We start from the raw sequence: 25,977 nt of genomic DNA, 5'->3' as shown, positions 1-25,977 counted from the left end.
ATTCCAAACTGATCTAGATTGCACAAAGTGTCTCTGTTGATGTACCCTTCGGCCATTGTAAATTTTCTACTGCCACTCTCCCCGTAGATTCTTGGAGACTCTTGGCATGGCTTACTTAAGCGTAAAAACCTCTGCATCTTGCTAGACATCTGCACGCACTTACGTCATACAAAATCACTAAGCTAGCGTGACGGCAATAAAAGTTATTAGATGGGAAGGCTAAAGCTCAAAATGGATCAAAGGGCCCGATGAACAAAACATTCAACTCGGTAGCATAACGGGGAAGTAGTTGGTCATCCATCTAGCCCGAGCTGAGAAGTGTGCTAAGCAAGCTAATTCTTAGCAAGCAAGCCGCTTAGCAAGCAAGCTAAGCAGCTAATTCAAGTGAATTATCAACTCGTGAATTTGTTGTGTTCGAGTCCTTGGGAGCCATATCTTAGCGGAGAGAATATTCTTGGCAAAGATAATCTTCCGAAGTTACAACAGTAATCAATTGCGGAACTGCTCTCGAGAACTTCTACTTCCGTATTTTAAAGCAAATTTGTGTTTCGAAAGCAGCAAGTCGACAAGCCAGCGGTCGCTCTGGCAGTTTGCAGGCGTAAAACCGACGTGCAAGTACAAAGAAAATCCGGATTTTACCAGATCAGTTTGCCTCTCTATATTAGCCACACCGGCTAAACTTATGCATTCCTAATTTCATCCCACGGAGGTTGCAGTTATAAGAGAAAAATTGTGGCTAATATTAGTGTGGAAGCAATTATATATACGGGCACTCGAGACGCGTTTGCACTGTCCACGTCACGGCGCGGACTATATACTGTACCTGGAACCAGGTTTAAGTATGTGGGATTACATACTTAAACATGGTTTCAAGTACAGGAGCGTGGAGCAATGTTTAGGATAATAAGTACAGCTCTACAGAACACTGTCCCGTATAGCTGTGGCTATGCGACTAGAATATAGTCTCACTTATTTACTATATGTTTTTAAATAATATGCGATTCAAATGTATGGAACGTTGTTCTTTATATGTTTTCATTTTATGTAGAACGCCGTTCTAATCAGGCAAGCTGAAAATACTTGCAAAAGGTTTCCAGTTATAGCTGAAACTTAAGTTGGTCGATATGTAAAGTGCAGTTCTTTGTCGCGGCGCTTAGTTTTGCCCGTGCGACGGCTACAATACCATCGCTATCAGCGAGCGCATTTCTCAATCACCAATCGCGGGTGCCGTGATTTAGTGTGCGCCGGAGGACCTGTCATATGCCTGTAATTGCCACGTAACTGGGATGCCGCAAAATCACTTCGACAAACGCCACAAGCAAGCGGATGCGTCACGAGCGCTGCCAGTCATATAATGCGAAAATGAAAGCAATAATTATGTCTATAGTTTTATTTTTATTTTATCTAGACTTTCTCATCTGTCAGCTTCATTGACACAGCACCCACGCGAAAAGTGCATTACACTGCGAATTGGGAGAACTCGCGATGACAGAAAAGAAAGAGGCAGTAGAGGTGGTGAGAAGTATACAACTCAACCTATGTTTTCTTGTTTCAGGTTGATCCAGTTCCGAAAAAAAATAGGCGTTGTTCATATCTGAACGCTTAACTAAAGTTTTTGTCGTCTTAAAGGATGCCTACAGCTCTTGCGTCGGGAATGTGATCGCACAGATACCGAAATGTAATTCGCGCAAGTGCTGAACATGTGACGTATCTGTTTTTGTTTTCCCGGCACAGCGCGGTTGTGGCGACGCAGTTTTTGCCAACGTACGCTCGCTGGGTGTTCCCGTGCTTCGACGAACCCTCCCTGAGGACCACCTTCGACCTGGTGGTGGTGCGGCCCAGCCACTACCGCAGCTTCTCAAACATGCCGCTCTCGAAAAGCGAGGAGAGGTAACCGTGGACAGGTGCATGCCGACCTCTGCACCAGTTCTTAGCGGCAAAATTGTCTTGTCAGTGCGTGGCGCTTGCCTTATTTCCTTTTCTGCTCAGAATGTCGAGCTTCAATTTCTGGGCTTTGAAACGGCCTTAAGCAATGCACGAGGACCCGTATTTCTAAAAAAAGAAGAAAAGTTTTCTCTATATAGAAGTAATTGAACGCAAGAGTATCTGCCAGCCCAACGGACATTAATAGCGAGAGCGCTCGATCAACGGCAAAGAGCCCTTACGAACGAATTGCTTTAGGAATTCTCTTCCAGGGCCCGAATTCACATAGGTTTTGGATTGCAAGAACATTTTTCGTGAAGAGGAAACTTTAGCTCGGGTGCTTCTATCTAAATACAAGGAAAAGGAGAAACCGTTTTTCTTGGCAACCACTCCATCAAATTTGATGAGCTTTGCTGCATTTTAAAGCAAAAGTTAGAATATAGTAACTACTGGTTTTGAATTTTTGATTTATGTCGCCAATTTATTAATAAAAGTTGACAAAAATCGCAAATTATCAGAAAACGAGACTATCATCTTTACAACTCTGTAACTCAGCAATTAAATGTGATATCATAGTTTTGTAAGCTGCATCTAACAGTACATCTAAATCGGACAAAATTGATACATTACACATGCCTCTAAAAAATAATATGTGAATAGAACTTCCGCAAAACCCTTGTAAGCAATGTAACAAATTCATGCAAAATATAGACTGACTTATCAAATCTGCCCACTTTGGATGGCCTAATGGATGCAGCTTATAGAAATGCATTACCTGTTCTTGACGCAGAGCTACGAATTTGTGAACTTCGTGCTGCTATTTCTTTTTACCTTACAAATATTTTAAAATATATTTTAAAAAATTCAGGCCCTAAATCGAAATTTTGCTTTTAACTCTCACTAGAATTTAACATTATCTCTCAAGTGCAACAAATTTCGTTAGAATCGGTCCGGGTTTATCTCAGAAAACCGTTAATGCGTTTTACGTGTATTTTAATAGGAGGTGTCAGAGCTGGGCCCGAGCTAAAGCTCCCTCTTAAGTGGCCATCCTCTAATACGTTCGCTTTCAAAATTTGCCCGTGCACTTTAGCATATTTTACTGTACTTTAGCAGAGTTGGTACTTGAGAGTTTGAAGTACTTTGTAATTAATGGCCCACCTAATTCTTTGTTAGTATGTAACACTGCTTGTGATTGCACTGGGCCGTGTCCCTTGACCTCTCGTGCTTGTCTGCGTTGTGCATTTTATTCTTCCCAGTCATTAGTGTGTTTCATTTTCTGATAATATGTTCGGCAACAGGATTGTCCGGCAGTAGTTCTTGCGTTATATCAGTTCGTAAAATTTAACATCAACCAATAAGGACAGCAAATATATCACTGGTGAAGACGGCTGACAAATAAGAAGCATATCTTAGGAACGAAAAGGTTTGCGAATTCGGGTGCAAGTGCCAGTTTTCGGAAGAACAAGTGTCATTATTACGGATAGGTAGCATATCATTTGCGAAGGCGATCGACCCATGACAAATAAACGGGTGGCTTTGTTAATTCGCCCGCAGCGAATGACTCCACAAAAGTTTTCATTCGCGCGAATGTTTTACTATTGACCTGCCTGTCGGGCCTTCGCTAATAATATGTTCGCTATCCCAAGTTGACGAAGTCTGTTCTTGCGAGCTAATAAGCGGGCAACTTGCTGTGCAAATACGTGTCCGGGCTCAAATTTACGAAAATGTTCTTACGCTATAATTGTTAGTTAGAACACATGCTAGCTAATCGGGATGTGGGACATACTATTAGCAAAGGCAACCGACAAATGGCAAAGAGCACTTTATCAGACCGACCGTCACGTTGTTTTGTTTGCCATCTTGCACACTCATACAGATGGCAGGACTGCGGAAAAATGCTACTTCCTGGCAGCTTGACGAGGCGCGCAGGCCTTGAAGTCAGTGCTTGGTACCGGCGCGATGTCAAGACACATAGATACAAGCGTAACAAAACAAGACAAAGTCAAAATCGACGAACAACAAAAGCGTTGCAAAAACAAAAATAAAAATAAATACATGCAAAACGTTTTAAATAAGTGCACTCAAGCCAGGATTACATCGGAGTGTCAACACAAAGCACCATCTCATTAGAAAATTGGCCCTCTCGCCCCCCTCCCCTTTCTTTTGCCCATTTTAAAGCCTCGCATGTTGCTTTAGGAGCGCCTGCGTCTACGCCAAGTTGGTAATGCGTCAATAAAATAATCTTAACGAACGTACATGGAACAGCCTACACGCTAAAAAAAATTGATAGTTTGACAAATGCCAAAGAACATAATTAAGAGCTGCCGGCCGGCTGGAGTAATAGCCACTGTGCGTTGGGTTTCTCTCAACTCTCTCTAAGTTGTTGGACTGCTTGGCTGTTTTGCTGAACTGCATTACAGAGCAGGTTTTATTAAAACAATCTAATGCACCAAAGCAAATATATTTAGAAACCTCTTTCTCTTTTCTTTAACCGCACTTGTAGTTTTCTTTCCGCACTATCTTTTGTGTTACCCACCACGGTAGCTTAGTTGAGCTGCACAGCTCGAGGTCGCGTGTTCAATTCCGGCTGCGGCGACCGCATTTCGATGGGGCGAAATGCAAAAACGCTCGGGAACCTAGATTTAGGTGCACGTGAGGAAACCACAGGGGGCCAAAATGCATCCGAACTCTCCCGTACTGCGTGCCTCATAGTGAGATCGTGGTTTCTTATGCGCGGCACTGCATAATTTAATTAAATTTTAATTCACTTCGGTGCGTTATGCTACTCTTTCTCCTTGAACTTTGACAAAACTGCCGAAATCGCTAAGCTGACTTTCTTATATGATCTCTAACAATATCTTCTCTGCGGTATTCCTTGTCCCTTCTTTTGTTTTCCAACTACACTCTTATTTTCCTCCAGGTCCCGAGATTTCGTGGCTGACTATTTCGATAGGACGCCTCCAATGCCAACCCACAGCCTGGGTTTTGTTATCGGGCCTTACGTAACAGCCGGAAATGCAATGGTCAGTGCGAAGTCTTTTTGTACTTTTCGTGGGCGTAAAAGGGCCAACAGCACGCTGCTTGCAGCAATCTTATTTTTTTAAAGCGAAGGTTTAGGTTGGTTGGCCAAAAGTAGTTTCACATTTGCAAGGGCTCGATCGATGTTTATGCGTAGTAAATCGTACAAAATGTTGGAAACAATATGTCAAATAAGCCTTGCTGTGTGCAGTTGATGCAGTTACAAAAATACAAAAATTTATGACTACTACCTGCATTTGTGGCTATTGTTTGTTTGGGTATAAATACTTCTTCCGCACTAGTAGTTTCGCTAAAGCTAAATCACTATTCGAAATGCCCTTCGTTCGCACACATTTGTCGTCTAGCTTAACGAATTTATTAGAAATGTCGTAAAGGAAGGAAAACCTGAGCTCAGGCAGAAATTGTCGGCAGTTTACATGACAGGAATTTCGGTGAGGCGAATACCATGAAATGAAAGGCTTACTCTCATGGCTTACTCTCATTACTCTCAAGCGACAACTATAAGTAGCCTGTAGCGCCTGGTCACTCGGCGTCGGCGCGACCATTTTGTGCCGTGTAGTAACAGAATTATCATGGCCAAAATGTGTATCACAGTATATCTATTTTCATCGGCGGCCATATGAGACGCTATTCGATCGCACTTAGAGTGTTCTTCGCGCAGACGCCAAGCGACGCGTTGTAACAGGTTCGTTTATCCGAATATGCCGAAAAATAACGATCAAGTTTAAGTAGTCCTTTAAGAGGCATAAAAAGAAATGTTGAGCTTCAAACAGGACGATTTCTTTTCTCACTTTAGAGACAAAACTATTTATGTTGCTACATCGGTCTATTGCCTCTAAAATTTGTTATAATAGAAAAGTTTCGAAATTAAAAAACACTTAATTTTGAGCTCTCCAGCAATAAACATATCCACGTTCTGCGAAAACTAAATGAACACCACTAGCACCATACAGTGCAGCACACATTATAAATAGGCCCTCTGAAAGGTTACGCAGCAGAATAGTATTTCGTTAAACGCCCTTCAACGAGCTGCTTTGTGCTAGTTGAGTGCTCTGTCAAATATATCTTGAGTTTTATTACGTATTTAACGCTTTCAACTTCCCGCTTGAGAACTGGCCATTTTTGTCGTCTTTGCTGGCATGCTTAAATGACTGAACCCAATTCCTTTCCACCTAATATACGTGGGGTTTCATCGTTTAAACTCGAACGTTTTTCTTGGACTTGGCGCACCGCATTCTTCGTGTGCTTGTAAAATGAACTCAATGTTACTTCGCGAGTGAAGCTTTTTCTTAGCAGCGCATGCGTGTGCTATGTGGTGCAGAGGGTAACGGCGTAACGGTTCTCATCGCGCGGTGACGCACGGCCCTGCTTTTCGCAGATCAAGGTACACGGCACGACGCAGCAGGTGCGCAACGCGGACTATGCTATCCAGGTGGCACCCAAGATCCTCCAGTACTGCCAGGACACCTTCGGCCTGAACTATCCCCTCCCCAAGCTCGGTAGGCACACGCATTCAGTGCACGCATACGGTCTCAGTTGATGTGAAAAATTGGCGGCCACGCATCGGCACATTCGGACCTGATGTACTCTCGACGTGCAATGCAAAATTGCATTTTAGCGAGAGTGACCTGTGGTACGGGAAAGCGAATGGGCCAGATCAAGTCTTCGCCTGTTAGTAAACCTAGCCGGCTTCCTTGGAGCTCTGCTAAGGAAGGCAATTCTCTTCGTTCCATTCTCCGTACCACAGGTCACTCTCGCTAAAATACAAGTCATGGGGGAACGTCATTTCATCATGGAGAAGGCATGGCAGAGACATGAATGACATTAAGAATATTGTGAGATAAAGAAACAGCACTGAGTAGGAGAAACGCAGAAATGCACAAAAACACAGCGCAATGTTTGGTTCTATTTCTAACCTGGGTATATCTCGACCAGAGCGCCGATCTTTTTTTTTTTACGTTGTTTCCTGCGCACTAACACGCCCCTTTGTTCACCGTTATGCAAGCACTAGAATATGGTTACGGCTGCTGGGTTGCCACACTTCAACTCAACACGAAATAAGCCACTCCACTCCGTGTTCGACACTTTGGGAAACCCTACCCAGCTATATTTATAAAGCAGACGCGACTGGTCACAGACAGCACTGGTAAATATTAGTTTCGTAGGGTCCGGTCTGTAACGCATAGCCATCAGTAATGGATAGGAAAGTCTCATACGAGCGCTTGGTGTCGGTTGGGGGGGGGGGGGGGGTGGGGAGGGTGCGGACACATGCTTCACGTGAAAGCCGTTCACTTGCAGACCTTGTGTCCACTCCGATTCTGCCTGCACCGGCCATGGACCAGTGGGGTATGATCACTTTCCAGGACGTCTATCTCACCTTCCGCAGCGACGATACGCCTTTCCAGATGAAGGTCGATTCGCTCCGGGTTATCGCCAACAAGATCGCGCAGCAGGTAATGAGCCCGCATCCACAAATCCAATAGCAAAAGTGTCCGTAAGAACAGGCACCGAATAATCGCCGTAATGAACATTTTATCACAAAACGCAGCTGGAAAGTGGCGAACAGTATTTTCAAACTGAGAGCGTTGTAAATTGATTCCCAGAGCCGTATTTTCTAACGTTCCATGTCGTTTTCAATTCTTTTCGTCCTTCGTCATTAGCTTTCATGTTGTGGCAGCACTGCCGTTATCAATGTCATCGTTCACTCGGAGTGCCGCACTATAGGAAAAGCAGAACTGGGAGGTTACAAAATGCAGGCCAAAGGCACGTTCTCAAAAAACAATTCGTAAGGTACAGAGTGATTTGCAAAAAAAGGAAATTCGACCAATTGTGACAGCGGACATTTATTATTATCAAATGCGAGCCACCACTGGCGAACAGTTTGTACGAATGGAAGGCTTTGTGAATTCGGAACCTCATTTTTCTTGTTGCCACGAAGGAGGAATGCGCTGATAGTTTTTTTTTTTCGTCCTCTTTCTCCCGTTCCCAATATCATGTGTGCTTTGCGCCGAAGTCCCTCCGCATGAAGCGCTGCATACTTATCAAGCGGGATTTTAGATTTTAAGTTCCGACCTTTGTCGTTCTTTGACAGTGGATGGGCAACCTGGTCAACATGGCTTGGTGGGATGACATGTGGCTCAAGGAGGGCATCTCTCGTTACATCACTTACACAGCGGCTAACAGGGCTGACCCCCAGACGGAAGTGGTACGGCACCCCGTCAGACGTCTTTGCTCATACTTCTTCCAACGACTGCTGCTTCTTGAAAAAGGCGAATCATGTGTGTTAATAATAATAGCACCGCGGCTGATGTATAGCACTGGTTACGACATGTTGTGGGATACTGATTCACTAAAGTGTGATCTGATCGAAACGCTATTGTGTTGCGTAAAGCATGTCTGTACCAAGGGCGGGCCTCCACCGAAAACTTGACAGCGAAAAGCGGAACCTCGAAATAAGCCTCATACGGCGTCAAAGCTGCGGCCTCCAGCTACGCCTCGCCATGGTGGCAACACCTTAACGCTTGTATATGTAGCCCAAGTTAAATTCTCTGACGTGCGTGGCAAGCACGTTCGCTCTCAATAGAGAAGTCTCGTCTAAGAAACGTTTCATATTAATTTTTTGCAATGACGAGAGGCGGAAAAGAATATTGTGCAGTTGCACTTTGCTGCTTCTCAAAAGCAACAGCACCCACCGCTAGCGTGAGGCCTACGGCATCACAATGACAAATACCGCACCTAAACATGCAAAGTTCGGTTTACTGTGCCAAATTTAGCTTAAACATGTAAGCCGAGTATTCCCTTTGTCTCAGAGAACTCTTGTGCGACTACTGTTGATTATTTCAAGTCTCCATATTTCCATGAGCGTCTGCATGTCCGATGATGGGTTTTGAACCAGGGTACCCCAACTGCAACTGCTTTATGCTCTGCTCATTAGGTCACAGAGGCATGCTAGTAGCTTAGCATTGTATAACAGCCTTATCAGTCCTTCTCGTGCAAGCTATCACTTTGACACGCTTGGCGCATGTGTCTCCTTGCATAGCAACAATTTACTTATATAAGCGAAAGCGCGTCTGATTTCACTATCCTTTCCTCGCGGAAAACAGCGCTGTGAGACGCCGAGCATGTGTTGTGTATACTTTAGTTGTGCGCTGTATAAGTGCGAGCGTTTCCTCATTCTCTCTACGCTGATGTATCGTTCTTTATACTTCAGGTGGCGCTATAGACGTTCCCTCAATCACAGCCAACGCACCGCACCCGCAAGGTCGTTTGTAGGTGTTTGAGAGCGCTGTGAAGCGTTATTTTCCCCCTTAGTTCTCTCTCATACACAAAGCAGATGATCCGCCTAGTTCAGCGCCACGTATGATGTGTGGTGGTCCCTAGTTGCAATTGCACTGATGTGTCGAGCGTTGTACTCGAGATGGCATTTCGCGTTTTACTACACAAGGCGTTGGGGAGGTATCACAATTATGATATTTAGAACAGGTCCTAAGGTACATTCTCCAATCTGCTTCTGTTGTCCCTTCAAGGAGTTTCATCAGTGCTCTAAATGCGTAAATCGAAACGTCAAGACATGTCACCCAGCACATACGTTTCTCGTCAAATGCTTCGTATTAGAATAGATTCCAAGCATATGTAACATATGCGTAGTTTTTGTCTTGGACTCTGCTTCGCTGGAATTTGGATTGTGAGTCTTCAAGGTCGCACGAGTTGAGGGTTTTCCTAAGGTACACAAGAAAAAGTCACCCAAATGAGTACTTCTCATTACGCTTGCTACTCTTAGTTTCAAGCAACAGAAATGAACTTCATGTTATCGGCCAGCTCAGAGCGCACTCTTACGCGCATGTTATTGTCAAACCACTTTATTTTTATGGATACTATGAGATCCGGAGTCTCAGAAACGTAATGTTTGCATCGCTGGTCAAACTCATGTGATCATGTTGGCGAGCGCAACCCCCTCGCGTTATGGTTTTTACGTGAACGGCATTTTCAAGCTATGTTAAAATATAGGAAGAGCATAGCACCCTGAACTCGTGTGTGCTTTGTCTTTTTGCAGCTTTAACTTTGTCCCTATCGACAACCACCGATACTTAGGTGAAGCAGGCAGGGCTTAAACCTTTCTTTTCTCTTACGCAGTTTTAAACACCCGACACAATTTTCTGTCCCTATCGATACATGTTTTTTTAGCAAAGAAAACTATAATGCTGATTGTTCTTATTGCATACATATAATGAAGTCTATGTTTTAGGATGCACTGAAAAACAAAAATTTATTCTTTTATGAAACAAGAGTTCGAATATTCTGAGCAGAATTGGTGTCACATTGCAGAAAGTATTTCCTGAGAAATATTGAGACCTTTCATAAAGTTGCATAGAGGGTCGGTTTTCCCGCAACAAAAGGCGCAATCGCTTAAGCGCAATCATGCAGGTGAACGCAGTGTGGCAGTCATCTTCATTAAGTAATTCCTACAAACAGGATGCACTCATCAGCAGAAATTCTAATATTCAAGGAGGAAAAAATCGACAGATGACGTTACTTCTGAAACACATTTTGATGACAAAGTTGCGGCTTCACTAAGTTCTGAGCGATTGTCAGGTTTCTGGTGTAGCATACTCAACGAATTTTCGGCGTCACTATCTACAGACGCGTCGAGCGACAGCAACCAGTTGAACGCAGCAAATGAAGTAGCGAAGTGAACTCAACTTGCCTGCGTTTAATTCGCTATGAACGACGCGTTAAGGAAGATGCCGCGACACCACGTACTTCTCTGACCAAGTGGGGATTAAAATGGAAGACTACCACAAGTCTGACTTGGCAGTACAAAAAGTGGGCAACACGCGCAATGATAGCCCATTGTGCGTCTGCTCATTTGGGGCTGATGTGACGCATGTGACATGTTTGTGACCAAGAACGTTGGTTGTCGCATGTCTGGCTCAACGTTGGCTAACAGCACCTTAAACGCTCGCACCGCGGAATGCTTTCACAGTAATAATAAAGCAATGAACGCTGCATTCATATCGTATAATACGCGAATCGTACGCAGAGCTTCACAATACTGGAGGCCGATACTCACTACGCCATGGAGGCGGATGGGTTCAACTCGTCTGCGGCAGTGTCCAGGCCTTTGAACTCACCTGCGGACATTCGAAAGCACCTCAACATGGTTACATTGTCTAAGGTGGGTGTCCTGTGTACCTGCGCTTCGACATGCACTCGCCTGACATTAAGAATGGCTGATATGATAATCGTTCAGCTAATGCAGCCAAGAGCAACTTCGCGCTTGATTGCAAACTTAGGCAAAGTAACTTGCTGAGAAAGTGGATCTGTGCTCTCGGCACTATAGCATACGGCATGTTTGACTCGACTTTTTACACTGCGAAGTTCACATTCCTGTGCAATTGGTCTTCAACGCCTTCGCAAGGTACACACACTCTGTACTGAAGTGTTGACCAATTAGTTATGTGCGACAGGGGACTCTGTGCTATTTGATTATATGTCTACGCATGTATGTATTGCTTTCTCCCTGCATGTGGCAGCGGAATAGGTAAAATCTTTTCAAGCCGTCCGGGCTGTTCGTTGTTTTTCTCACATTTTTTTCTTCCCCTGTTTATCTAAAGTGATCTTCTAATTTCCTTTTTCATAAATAAAACAGGTCGTTCATTACTATCAGTAACAAAGCTTTATACTTTCTTTAATTACTGTGTTTACTGCGTTCTTTTCGCATTGCTGGCATTCATTTCGCATTTAGAAGTTTGCAGTTATTTCGAGGAATTTTATCTCGTAAAGCTCTTGCAGCGCTATCTGGCGTTGCAATATCTGGAGCATAAAATTGGAGCTAGCAGGCATCACTTTAAAAGAAGGAACGTCGCGCGCCTTGGGAAATAGCATGGCTCGTGTCAGCCTCAATCAAATCCAGTAAGGACACCAGGGCGTGCTTCGCTCCTTCACAGTGTATCAGTTAACAATATCAGTAGACACAATATGTTTAACCAACTACCACCTTGACGCACAACCCTCACAAATATTCCTTTAGATCACCAAATAATGCCCACTGAAGTTTTTTTCCTTCGAAACCTATTGATTGTCAATAGACAGAATGTGTATTCATAGCTCAAAACTTTTTGTCGATTAAATATATCATACACTTTTCACAAACAACCCGCTCAGTACTATGCAGACCACAAGAGCCAGACCAAATAAAAAACATTTAAAACCATACGATTTCTGTTTATGGACAGTATACATATATTATATAGCCAGAATGACAAATATATGATAAGGCGAAATGATCTACTAAATTCTACAGAATTAATTCCTACCACCTATCTATATGCTATGTATATCTATATTCATGTAAGAAACTGTGACCGGAGACAGTTACGAAACAGCATGAGCTTTGGAATGCGATAAACTACAGCTCCGGAATCGAAACTCACACTAGAACCTTATTAGCTCGAAATTTTTTTTTCATTGCCTGTCATTTGCGAATTGAACAAGCGGATTCGTCGTGCAAGTCGCGTCTGCCTGACCAAATAATCCCGACAGCCTATTTAGGCCATCTTCCACAGTCGCCGTCATATTTAACCTCTATTCAACGAAAGCCTCTTTATTTTTTTGACGAACGCCTCTATCGTTTGTCACCAGCGAAGTCGTCTCTCTTTTTAGGGCGCAGCTCTCGTCCGCATGATGGCGCACGTGGTTCCGAGCAACTTATTTCGGCTGGCTTTGACGGTAAGTAGGTGTAAGTGTGTAAGTGTTGAGTAAGTAAGAGTTTGTTACTGTAGGTCGGGCACGTTATATTTAGCGAGCGGGTGGACCGGCGCGTTGAACTCCCTTCTGCGGTCCTCCAGAAAAGGCGATATTGAGTTCATTCTGTGCTAGCAGATACCGTTTCGACAGTTGTGATATGTTAGCTGCTTTGCCATGGTCATATATATATATATATATATATATATATATATATATATATATATATATATATATATATATATATATATATAAGAAGCTTTCATTTCGCACCCTCCCGCACTTTGCCGACCGTGGCTGCTGGCTGGGTGGGTGCTGCTGTTGCTGTCTTGCCGAGTAGCTCCTGCTTATCTCGCCTCTCCCCCCCCCCCCCAGCTCAACAGCCCGATGTTGCAGCCATTGAGCCACGATCGCACGACCTCTTGTGCCGACGCCGTCTGCCTCATTGAGATGATCGCCGCGTGTTGATTACGATGATGATGTTTTCTATACTATGGCAGACACACAACAGGGTATTGGCCAAGAAGTGGGCGGCACGTTTAAAATGAATAAGAAGAGATAAAGAAATACAGGACCGAATAATAGTTGTCAGTGCTCGTAGCACGGGTGCGCGAGAGCACGCGCACCAGTTTCCTTCACGCCAAAGACGAAAGAATGAAATGGGCAAATTTATCGTATATCGTTAACCGCTTCATCAAAGCTTTGCTTCACATAGATTACAATATGTTCAATCAATCTGCATAATTTTTTCCCGATGTCAATGATCGCGAAGCGCGTGCAAAAGAGACGAATGAAACATTTGTGTAGTGAAATACCATTGAAAACGTACAGTTTCTAATTAAGATTCAAATAGCACATATAACACTCAAGGCCTTCGTATCCTTAAGTATAATGATAATTATAAGACTTCATTTATTCGTCATCTTCTATTGTACATGTGCTTTGCAGGAACTATTCAAGAAATACAGCTACCAGTCCATTCATCCTCAGCATTTATACAAGGAAATACACATTGTGAGTATATGTCCTTATGAAGGGATTGCTAATCCTATCAGCCGCTAAACCTGTCAAGTACTGCCACTGAAAGCCCCAAAGGTGCATTGTGACTGTTCATGGTCATGAACTGCTGTTCACTGTTAAGATTGCCAGGCATATTGTTGTCTTTTTTTTTAGTTTGATAGTATCGTGTTCTTGTTTTCCATTTTTTCACATCATTTCCTGTTTTGCCAAACATACTAAAACAGAATCAAACGTAGTTGAAAATGCGTAGGGAGTCGAAAGCGCGGAATTTAAAAATTTAATAACTTTGGCACAGACATTGCTTCACAAAAAACAAATAAATTTGTGTGTCAGGGCTAAATTCTTTTAACCGCTCGCGGTTGTCTGTACTCACAGAAAAGGAAGAAATAACACAGACACTGAACCCGATCAAATGTGAGGGCAGTCAAAACTCCAATATACGGTTAACAGTCAAACCAGTAAAGCCAGTCACACGGCTATCAGCTTCGCATTTCATCCTTTAAAATTCTTAGCGATGCAAATGAAAAGCATGTAGCGCATCTGCGAAACTGCGCAGGACGGAGTATCTCCGCAGCGCTATACCTAGCAGTGCTCATAACACCCCAAAATGATACTTTCTTACCACAAATATTAAAAAAGTCATTTCATATTTTACACCTAAATGTACCAGCCATGATGTTGCTTTCGTATTGGTAACAGCAGCGTTGGTTCTAACGCTTCGGTTCTCAAAGACAAATTTCCAGGAGCAAATGCAATGTTGTTCGGCGAATTCTGCTGCGGTCGATATGCGATTTTTACATGTGACAAAAAATAATGCGGATGTAAAAATTAGCGTGGCAATGTTAAAATCACTGCTCACCTAATTATTATTCGTAGAATGAGATTATGTTAAGATAACTAAATTTTTGGGTATTTACGTGCCAAAACAAGGATATGATATGCGTCGCGCTGTCATGGAGAGCTACGGATATGTCTGCCTGGGATTACTCAACGGGCACGCGTAAACCTAAGTAAACGAGCGTTTTTGCGTTTCTCTTCGCCCCCATCGAAATGCGACTGCCGCCACTCGCGCGACCTCGATCTCAGCAGCGCAACGATAGCCACATGGGCTACCGCTGCGGGACAAGAAGCGTAAGGTCTACTCGGGACCGGGGTATGGGAATGCAGGCGTGCAAAACTCGGACGCAGAAGAAAACGAGAAAGGAAACCCAAATGTTTGTTTTGTATTTGCGTTGAGCTTTTCAGTCTCGTGCGCGCGTTAAGCACACCTACATTCCCGTACCATATTTCCTGACCAACTTGCTATGCTTTGCGTAGTTCTAAACTCGAGACCAACCGTGAAGGTTAGGGTACAGCAAAAGATTCCCAGTGTGTGTCAAACGTTGCCTTGACGTCCAGGCATCGCTGTCACCGGTCACGCCGTTTTCATCCACAGCAACATCAGCTGTGCGAAAAGCCCGTATTACTTAAGGGCGTGTATTTAAAAGCTCCCTGTCGACTTTTTTCTCCTCAATACACGGGCAGGCTCAGAAGGCCATGTACGACCGGGTGACGGTGAATCTGACCACCGTGATGCGTGAGTGGACGTACATGCCAGGCTTTCCGGTGGTGTTCGTGAATCGCTCCTACGAGACGAACACCTTCTCGCTCTCCCAGAGGCGCTTCATTTTCGGCACCGGACCCGTCGACAAGCAAGTGCTGGTTCTCTGAACGTCGCTGCCAGATGTTTTAAGGGACCCTTAAAGTGAAACGCGAATTCTGTTAGGCTGGTAGAATACTTCTTCAAAAACCCATCTGTGCCGTTCCTTGGCAGGAAAGAGAGTATTATCATCAACAAAAATGACGACTAAAATTTCTCGAGCTCTGCCCCCAACTCGCGGCACGGCTGGCGTGAACGTGACGTTTGTCATCTTCTTGTTTGTTAAACGTTCACTACAGCGGTCACGTTTAGTGTGTTTGCTTACATTCGAATGCAACCCAACATTACTTATTGATTGATAAACAAATAACGTTCACAGAGCAGTGAGCTGCCAAAATCTGCGGCTGCTATGCAAACTGCCAGAATATTAAGGCGCATCGCACCACCACAAATAAATTGTTCGCGCGATCTTTATCTCCTTGTGTTGTGACTGACCAATAATCTCCCAAATCCAGACGTCTTATTGAACAAACTAGCTAACCATGATAGTCTTTTCAATACCCATTTATGCACAAACTACCAGAACATCTTTGGTAAACACAGGTACATTGTTTAAGAGCGATTGACATGAAAAAATGAGGCTCGCAATGCGCCGTGTGTTATGCATATCCCCTTTCTCTTATGCTTCGTCCTTCCTTGTGATGCGCTCAAGCAAAATGACCAGGTAACCAGCGGACAGCTGTCTAATTTTTATATTAAGCTTACAGCTGTTCCTTCCTTGAATCCGCAGGAAATGTCGTGCTTATTATCATCGCCGGTTCAGTGATACCAACTCACTTATCAAATTGCATTGCTTTGCGAAAGTGCTTTGCAGAAGTTGAATGCCAGTGGCATGTTTTCGTTAAGAATGCGCATCGTTTATAGGCGTAGGAGGCTGAGTACACAGCTAGTTGCTTGTTTTTCTAGGGTTCTTTTTCGTGTTCTTGTAATTTACGAAGCCTTAACGCTATGGAACGTCGCCCATGCATTTCTAACTTTCATGATAACGATAGCTTTCTTTCATCATAGGCGGTTAGGACCAGGGCTGGGCGTATATACCTTGCAACTGTATCATGATACGATACAAAATACTCGGGCAACGAGTATTTGCGATACAGATACAGGATACCACCGCAATTACTGTATCCGATACGATACTTTCCATTTATATCTTAAGATACTTCGATACATTCGCAAGTTTCTTACCATAGATCCACGTATATAACGTAGCAGCAAACGCGTAAGCACAATAATGTTTGCTTGGAAATTTCTTAACTACGACCAAACTTGTTTTATTTTAGTGAAATATCTTTTAGTATCTCAAAGTTGTTGTCTTTCTTGCTCAAAGTATATTTTCCTTCTGAAACAACTTCGGGTTGCTTTAGCTGCTTAACATGAAAGCTCTTTATACGCTGCGCTGTCCGCGGTTATTGCTTGTCGCTTTTAAAAATTATGGGGTATTACATGCCAAAACCACGAACTGATTATGAGGTACGCCGTAGTGGAGGACTCAGGAAATTGGACCACCTGGGGTTCTTTAACGTGCACCTAAATCTAAGTACACGGATGTTTTCGCATTTCGCCCCCATCAAAATGCGGCCGCCGTGATAGGGATTATTTAGAACTTCTTGCTGGGCTAGTTTGGGCATTGCTTTGTAGAATCAAGTTGCGCATTCAAAAGTGACAACCACAGGAAAAGGCGACGAAGACGAAAAGAGCGCAAACTATTTGCACCCTTTCTGTCTCCATCGCCTTTTCCTGTGGTTGTCTTTTTTAAATGCGCAACTTGATTCTCCAAGGTGGTAGGGATTCGATCCCTTGACCTCGTGCTTAAGCTTGTCACTTTTGTAATTGATGGGAGTCGTTACCCTGCTTGCCGACTAGTTAGAGGGTCACCATATAATTACAAGAACATCATTAAGAAGCCTGTGCACGATGGCGCAAATACCGCTGTGGAGTTTTAGAGAAATACGACCGTGGAGCGCGACCACTTGACTCTGCTCCGCAATAGAGACGCGCAGACCTCATCGCCTGCCCTCATTGGAGGGCTCTGGCGGGAAGGTAAAAAAATTTTTCCGCCTTTAGTTTTATTCAGATGGCTTAGTGGCAGCAGTACCAGCTTAAGAAGCGTAGTTTAGCCAACGTTTATACTTTCGCACAGTGATGCCGCGACCCCCCCCCCCCCCCCCAGTATATTGCATCTAAATATACAAGATACTTTGTATCTTGTATCTTAAGATACACGATACATTCTTTCATGTATTGGAAAAGCAGATACTGATAATGTCTTGCCAGACGTATCGTGATACAGATGCAAGATACCCAAAGAGTATCTAAGACAGTATCTAAGATACACGTATCTTCGATACTGCCCAGCACTGGTTAGGGCATCTAATTTTGGTGGCTACAATGAATGCCCAAGTTGTCGAATAACTATCGAATGCCTAGTTGTCGTGTATTTAGAGCCTTAAGGCAGCATAACGAACGCAGTGCTTAACTCAATAACTCGTTTTTGCAAAGCATTAAATCAACACTGGAGGGCTATATTCGTGTCTAGTGTCGTACTCATTTACATTATTTGGTGATTCACTCGCATTTTTGCCAATAGAAAGGGCGTAAGCAGATACGAAAACAGAGAGGAAATGTGCAGCCGGAAAGCAAATGTAAAGCTTCTTTTTCCAGGTCGCTCCAATGTTCGGAAAATAGGGAAAAATGCGTAACAGTCTTCAATCGTTTGTAAGACCTTGCACTACTTTTCAACTATTTCTTTCCAATACCTTATGCACCAGTACCTTATGCACAGCACCGTATGGCACATCCCAATTTCGATCGTCACGGAGGACAACCCTGACTTCACAGCGACCGCCCCCAAGCACTGGTTCAGTACGAGGACATGTAAGTGATCCTTACATTTGCGATAGCATTGTTCGTGCAGCAAAATGTGCCCTTCTTTTCGGACGAACGCTCTTCAAGTAGCATTGTGAGCGGGCGCATAAGTTTCATTAGCGTTGTCCAATGTAATGGTCCTACGTTGATCCTATACTTTCCCATACTTCATTTATTTGCTGCGGGTGATACCACTCATATGTTCCCCTCCATTCACTATTTTCACTGTTGTCATGTCTCGAGATAAAGCTAGAAAAGCGTATAGATCTAATTAAGCGCATTGATTTTAAGCACCAGCCACACGGTTTGATGGGCCAGACATCCGGGAAGAAAGGACTACCGAAACTGGAAGTCACGTTATTGTGCTTTTTTTTTTGGGGCTGATTTAGCTTTGTTCATCCGCAGCCGCGCTTTTCGGCGCGCCGAGCAAGAACCATTGGTTGCTGCTCAACGCTCAGGAGGCCTACTACTACAAAGTGAACTACGACAGGAACAACTGGCTGCTGCTCGTCAGTCAGTTGGAGACTGACCACAAGGTGAACATATTTGAGTTTAACTTCTCGCCAGCAACTTGTCTGTGCTAATCTCGCTTCTTGCTGTCCGACGACCGTGCCCCTATTTTATATCTTCCCCATGGACTCAGATTCAGACAACCGATACAAATTATGAATTTCGTACTCGCATTTCATGCTTGACTAACAACATGTGCAAGCAGCGCTAAGCAGCTCTAAATTCCTTAAAACGATACTGGTGCCGCCACAACTGTAGACTTTGACTGCGGGTATAATCAAAACAAATAAGTTTTGACCAGGAGGCGCATGGCAATGGAACAATTGATACATTTAACTACACCTTTATTTTTATTTTTATGGGAAATCTCGTAGAGGTTTCAGTAATTTTCCATTCGGCACCTTTCAACTTGAGACTGCTGTTGTGACTCTGTCAAATGCTGCCTTATGTTTGATATATTTTTATATGAGGTTCGTCAGCGCACGTTTTACAGTATTTCAAACGCGCAGAGTGCTTCCTGCGTTTGCCTTCCCCTTCTGCCAGGTGATTCACGAGTTCAACCGGGCTCAGCTCATCGATGATGCCCTCGACCTTGCCCGGTAGGTCTTCGCAATGTTCAATTTGCTCTGTTTGTTTGTTTTTCGTTCTGACCAATCGCTTTTACACTCAACACGCATTAACTTTGACCCTTACTAGTAAGGTTAAACCGATATTTACACCAGTTACAAGCACACAGTAATGAGCTCAGGGACGTCACTTGAGATCATCTTATGTTTTTCTTGCCTGCATGCATTAACCAACCTGACTACCGCGCGAACCAGAGAACACATATCGCATTCGCGGATAACTATGAAAGCAAATAAATCTTTAACGCCCACTCAGCGACTTGCTTCGCACCGCGGACACGACTGGACAACAAAGCGCGCATTGTTTCGTTTTGTCTCTGAGCATTTCGATTGGGACTTTGCGTGCACTGGTAATACTTTTTTTAATTGTACTTGCTGAATAAATGTGCAATGGACAATATTAGCAAAAAAGAAGTAAAAAGAAAAGCGGTAAGGATGGGACTTGCACCACAGCGTTCTCTGTTTTTGTGGTTGAATATAGTAGGTGTGCGGGTACGCAAAGTTGAGTCAGCTACCAAGCAATGAAAGTGCAATACCGTGCCCTGAAAAAATTACACGCAGTTTTGATCCATTTTGTTATTTTAACCTTTGCACATAAATCGTGGCTTACAGTACGACCTCATTTCCAGTTGATGAGGCCGTACTGATCGGTGCTAGCCAAGGATGCACTAGTTTTGCTAGCTTTTGTAGACGTTGCAGTACAATTTTAAGCTCCTCCGATGCGAGTTTTTTTAAACACACAAGGAATTTTCAGAAAGGCAAGAGGTATTCTCGTGCTACGCAGATGGGACAGACAGACTGCAAAGACGACCAACTCCCATGGTCATTTCAGCTTGTCATCCTGCGGTGTTATTCCGGACATTGTCGAATAACGCCACGTTGGCGTTTTGAGCCAATCAGAGAGGCCGTAGCAACCCTGTCAACCAATCAGAGACGACAAGATGGCGAAGTTACATAATAAGGCTGAATTCAACAGTGTCCAGAATAGCAGAATAGTTGTTGGCTGGAACGACAGTTGTGCCGTATATCTCATACTGTTGATTTCCAGGATATGGCAGAATCGAATACATAGCCGATAGCTTTGTTCATGGCTAAAAGGACTGACATCATCTGACACTATACGCCAACAAAAAAGTGCAGTTTCACCCGAAAAGCGAACCACTGACAGCGATAGCAGAGTGTTAGGCTATTACACGTTGTAAGGTTCGTCGTTTTATTAGCAGCATAAGTTGCAGAAAACATTCGCATGCTACCTAAACACGCCTGGTGTCACGCGTCCAAAAGACACAAGGCCAGAGGTTTCACTCGATGACAGCGATCCCTCGCGGTCAGAAAGCTGGTGCAATGAGTAGCGCCGGCAACGGAAAGTGCGTGGGCTTGTCCGGAATCGAACGTTCCTCGCTGCCGCTCCCTTCACCATTTCAACTGAGCCGCGCCTCCGAAACTCAGCTGATGTGGCCTCCAGCATTGTGCGCGCGGGAAGACAGCACACACGAAGCCACCAGCTTTCTCGACTCGCCCTCGCATGCTCTCACTGGCACCCGCAGTAGATCACGTGACCTCCAACACGCAGTGCATGGCCGCTGCGCTTATGGTCTCGGCGAGCTGGCCTACGCTGGCCGCGCATGCGCTTTCAAACTCAGGACAGCACGGCGGCGACAAACGCGCGAACGCACCTCGAGTGTCCGTATAATTGCTATCACAACATAACTAAGTGAGCTGCTCGCGCCTGCAGAGGCGGCCAGCTGCAGTACGACCTGGCGTTCGACGTGCTCGAGTACCTGCCGAAGGAGCGTCACCACGTACCCTGGAACGCGGCACTCACCAACTTCCAGAAGCTAGACCCGGTGCTCAGGCACACCAAGATCTACCAAAAGTGGAAGGTCTGTGTTCTGCCCACCAGTGGCACTGTGAATGCGTTCATGTGCAACATAACGGCAACAACCACATTGGTTGCCGTTGCTATCAGTCATACATAGCGCCGCGCGATAACAGCGCTGCTAGATTGACATGAGGCAACAGCAACAACAACAACAACAACAACAATTATTATTATTATTATTATTATTATTATTATTATTATTATTATTATTATTATTATTATTTATTAACCAGGGCAAACAGGCCTAGGTAAGTGCAAACTTGAACTTATTCGCTGTCGTTGTCTTTCCAGGTATTATTATAACAATGATACATATTACCACATTGAACGTTTTGAAGCCAACATGACAAGTAATTCAAAGTACTTCTGGAACTACGAGAGCTCTCTCGCTCTCCTAAATTGAGCGCCGGAAATGTGTGTCTCGATCAAAATGGTGAGGTGTCGAAAACTGCTGATGCATTTTCAGGACTTTTCTGTTCAGTATTTGGTGTAAAAGTTGCTTCTTCCTCAAGTAACCTTCCTTCTCAGTCTGTTACGGTGCGCACTCTGTTAGTCAATGAAGACCTTGTTTTGAAGTGCTTACAGCGCCTCAACCCTTTCCGGTGTCGCGGATGATATGCCTTCCGCACTGCTTAAGACGTATAAAAACATAGTTGTCCCTGTTCTCACAAGCATCTTCAGCAGTTCCCTAAAGTCTAGTACGTTTCCTAGCACTTGGAAGGTAGCACGAGTAGTGCCCGTACACAAGTTGAGGGGCTAGAAAGGGCAGTTGCTCGCTACTCGCCTGCATATATCCTCTGCGTTGCATCAAAAGTGTTTCGAACTGCACAACATTATTGCCGCTTTCTGTTAGTGCTAAGAACATTTTAATAGATGAATAGCGTGGATTTGTATCAGGGCGCTCCCCAACAACTAACTTGGTTACATTTATGAGCCGTACTTCCAGTGTGGTACGTAGGTGCCAATTAGACATTCTTTCACCGAAGTAAAGAACTTGATGTGCTTTGCCATGAGCGCCTCATAACAAATCTCACGCGAATGAAGATACAGTCTTCCATACCTGCCCTGGTACCTAATTGGTGTATAATCGTTGCCATTAATTGACAGAGCTCTGTTAGCTGTGAGGTCACTATAGCAGAGTTCCTGAAGGATCCGTTCTTGGCCCGCTTCTCTTTCTACTGTTCACAAATGACTTTTCATCAGCAATTCAACATTCTTCATTCCTTCTATATGCTGGCGATGTAAAATGTTTAAAAGGCAGTATGGAAGAATTGCAATCAGATGAGTAATTTACATGGTTCTGCCTTTTAAATTCTTTATATTTATTTATTTATTTATTTATTGGTACCTCAAATACACCATTTTGGGGTTTTACATGAGGGGTGGGCATATTTACATAAGATTTTCAATAAATGCCTTGAACGATGAATGACTGGAGTGGTGCACCGCTTCAGCAGGCAGATGATTCCAGTCTTTCGCTGTTTGAATGAAGAAAGAGTTAAGATGAGCGGAGGTGCGAGCTGGAGGGGGATAAACAGCCTTTGAATGGCCATGACGGGATGAAGTGCGATGCGCAGGCGTGATGTCGGTCTGATGAAGTAGTGAGTGATAAAATTTGTAAAAGAGGCACAGTCTTGCTGTTTTGCGGCGCTGCTCGAGGGTTGGAAGTTTCAGAGATGATTTAAGTTTAGTAACGCTAGTGTGGTAAGAGTAGTCAGAATGAATGAACCTTGCTGCACGATTCTGTATGGATTCTAGTGCTGTTGCCAGGTTAGATTGGTGTGGGTCCCACACTGAGCATGCGTATTCTAGTTTGGGTCGAACGATTGTTAAGTATGCGAGTAGTTTTACTGAGTGCGGAACAAGACGTAGATTACGGCGCAGGTAGTTTAGTACACGATTGGCATCATTGCTAATGTTGCAAATGTGTGAGGACCAACTGAGGTTATTGGACAAGTTAACGCCTAGGTATTTATATGAAGTTACAGCACATATTTCCGAACCGGCGATAGTGTAATTAGCTGACATAAATAATTGGCGACGATGGAAAGTAAGTAGTGACGTTTTGTTGATGTTGAGGGACATTAGCCAATTATTACACCATGTTTCAATGACGTTAAGGTCGGACTGGAGGGCGCGAGAATCAGCGTCGTTAGTAATAGGACGATAGATTACACAGTCATCGGCAAATAAACGAATTTTGGAAGAACAACCTATAGGTAAGTCGTTAATGTATATTAAGAAGAGTAGTGGTCCCAGGACTGTGCCTTGTGGCACGCCAGAGATAACGGGTGATAAGGTAGACGAGCATTGGTTAGCGTAAACGAACTGTTGACGGTTAGAGAGAAAGTTGCGTATCCATTGAAGAACATGAGGGTTAAGATTAAGACATGATAGTTTTAGAAAGAGCCGTTCATGAGGAACCTTGTCGAAAGCCTTTTGGAAATCTAGGAAGAGGGCGTCTATGGGTATGTTTTGATCAAGATGCGAGCTGATGTCATTAACGAATAGGGCTAGCTGAGTCTCGCAGGACATGCCTTTCTGAAAACCGTGTTGATTTGGATTAAAGAAATTAGCGGATGTTAGGAAGTTTACAATATGAGAATAAATTATATGCTCCATTAGTTTAGAACAAACACTGATGAGGGAAATTGGACGGTAATTGTGGCACGATGATGATGATCCTTTTTTTGGTACTGGAATTATCTTACCTATTTTCCAGTCTTGCGGCACCACTCCAGATGATAATGATTGCTGAAAGATATGACACAAAAATACACTAGAGATGTGCGCGGTGTTCTTAAGCATTTTGGAATTGATGCCGTCGATGCCGGCTGAGGATGTTAATTTGAGGGATTCGATTAGCTTCGTTATACCATGTGCTTCGATTGTTATGTCAGGCATCGTTGGGTTGTTGAGGTAAGGACAGTCTGGGAGGTCAGTGTTAGGTTCAGAAGTGAACACGGAAGAGAAGACAGAGTTTAGTACTTCAGATACTTTATGGTCTGGAACACGGTTATTATCGTTATCACATAATAGTAATGGTTTACGGTTATTTGGGTTAATGTATTTCCAGAATTGTTTGGGATTGTTTTGCAGCAAGTTAGGGAGTGTAGTTGAGTAGAAGGTTCGTTTAGCTGTTGCGGCCAAGGAATCAAACTCCTTTTCAGTGACGTAATATTGTTCCCAGGCCGGAGCGGTATTGGAACGCTTGGCTTTACGAAATAATCTTTTCTTTTTATTATTTAGTCGTTTTAATGTGTTGTTGAACCATGGGGACGAAGGTCGCTCTGTTAACATGATGGTTGGTATGTAAGTCGTAGTGAGTTCGATCATTTTATTTTTAAAAAGCGTCCAGTTGGCGTCTACTGTGCGCTTCGGGAAATCTATAATGAACCAGTTGTAAAACTCGGTTAGTGCATTGTTGATGCTGATGTAGTCACCTTTATCGTAGAGTGTTATTTTCTTTTTTGATTTTTTGCAATGAGGTAGCTGCCAGGATAATTCTGCATGTAGTACCGAGTGATCACTTAGTTCTGGTAGATGTGTTATAGAAGAAACACTGTCGGGATGGGATGTTAAGATAAGGTCGAGTATGTTAGAGCACTGTTCGTTTTTCCGCGTTGGGGTAGATACTAGCTGTGTCAAACCAAAGGTGAGGCATGTGCTAAGAAAATTACATTCAAGGTTATTTTTAGACAGTGTTATGGCTGGTTCGGACCATGTTATATCAGGAAAGTTAAAGTCACCTAAGAGGAGTAGATGCGCATGATTAAATGACTTAGTAACAGTTTGCAGTGCCTCGTGGAAGTGAATAGTGAAGGAAGCATCTGCATCGGGGGGTCGATAGCATACACCGATAATAGTTTGTAGGTATGAAGAACTGCACAATACGAATAATATTTCCAGAGGTGAAGTGATATTGATAATGGAGCAACAAAGGCTACGATGGGCAGCTATCAGAACACCTCCTCCGCGTTTGCGTACACGATCTCGCCTAAAAATGTCAAAATCAGGAAGGAAAGAATTAAGCTCTGTGTTATCGACGGTAGAATTCAGCCACGTTTCTGTTAGTACAAGAAGCTTACAATCAGAGGAATCGATAAGGCTACAGAGTGCTTCGCGTTTGGGCAACAAGCTTCTAATGTTATCTATGCTATCAATCTGAGTCGGGCTATTCATAAATGTTAAATGAAAAAGAAAAAGGTAACTTTAGTTTATTATTATTACTTAAAATTTTTCACAAATGTACCTTTTGTAAAATTTATTAGGTGCAGAGCTTTCAAATTTTGTGAAACGAAAGACAATGGTCCGCTACAAAACAGGAACTAAAACTATGTAAATCAGTACAAAATATAGGGCAACACATTTATTTCTTTTTTACATTGTATACCCTCCACAATTTCATGCTTCTTGTTTGTTTTTTAAACTACCATTGGCGTGTGGATAATCATTATAGTTCAACGTTTGTACAAAGCACTAACTCAAATATTCATAAAATTGAGTTTCCATACACTCAGCAGTTTTTTAACAAAGAAGGTACAAATATGTCCAAAGATATCGTTCTGAAAAAAATTCAAATAGAGGGGTGTCAAACTGCTTGATATATCAAAATGTCCTTGTATTACAGTCTTTTTCGTTGTAAACACTACTGTAGCCCTTGTCTCTGC

At 43.5% G+C, this 25,977-nt stretch overlaps 1 protein-coding gene across 1 annotated transcript in view; it reads left to right on the top strand.

Annotated features, from left to right (window-relative positions):
• Positions 1-25,977, top strand: part of LOC135909757 (aminopeptidase N-like) — a 39,314-nt gene that overhangs the window by 4,620 nt on the left and 8,717 nt on the right. The window contains exons 4-16 of the mRNA XM_065441824.1: positions 1,735-1,890; positions 4,844-4,946; positions 6,341-6,461; positions 7,261-7,415; positions 8,054-8,167; positions 11,003-11,137; positions 12,625-12,690; positions 13,654-13,719; positions 15,250-15,416; positions 18,207-18,298; positions 18,695-18,825; positions 19,343-19,398; positions 21,161-21,308. Coding sequence (XP_065297896.1) covers positions 1,735-1,890; positions 4,844-4,946; positions 6,341-6,461; positions 7,261-7,415; positions 8,054-8,167; positions 11,003-11,137; positions 12,625-12,690; positions 13,654-13,719; positions 15,250-15,416; positions 18,207-18,298; positions 18,695-18,825; positions 19,343-19,398; positions 21,161-21,308 — 1,510 coding nt within the window. The remainder of the gene's footprint in view (positions 1-1,734; positions 1,891-4,843; positions 4,947-6,340; positions 6,462-7,260; positions 7,416-8,053; positions 8,168-11,002; positions 11,138-12,624; positions 12,691-13,653; positions 13,720-15,249; positions 15,417-18,206; positions 18,299-18,694; positions 18,826-19,342; positions 19,399-21,160; positions 21,309-25,977) is intronic.

The sequence above is a fragment of the Dermacentor albipictus genome, chromosome 4 (assembly GCF_038994185.2).
Source record: "Dermacentor albipictus isolate Rhodes 1998 colony chromosome 4, USDA_Dalb.pri_finalv2, whole genome shotgun sequence".
In the NCBI taxonomy this organism is placed as follows: domain Eukaryota; kingdom Metazoa; phylum Arthropoda; class Arachnida; order Ixodida; family Ixodidae; genus Dermacentor; species Dermacentor albipictus.
The sequence above is the reverse complement of the archived record's forward strand: the minus strand, read 5'-3'. Positions and strand labels throughout refer to the sequence as shown.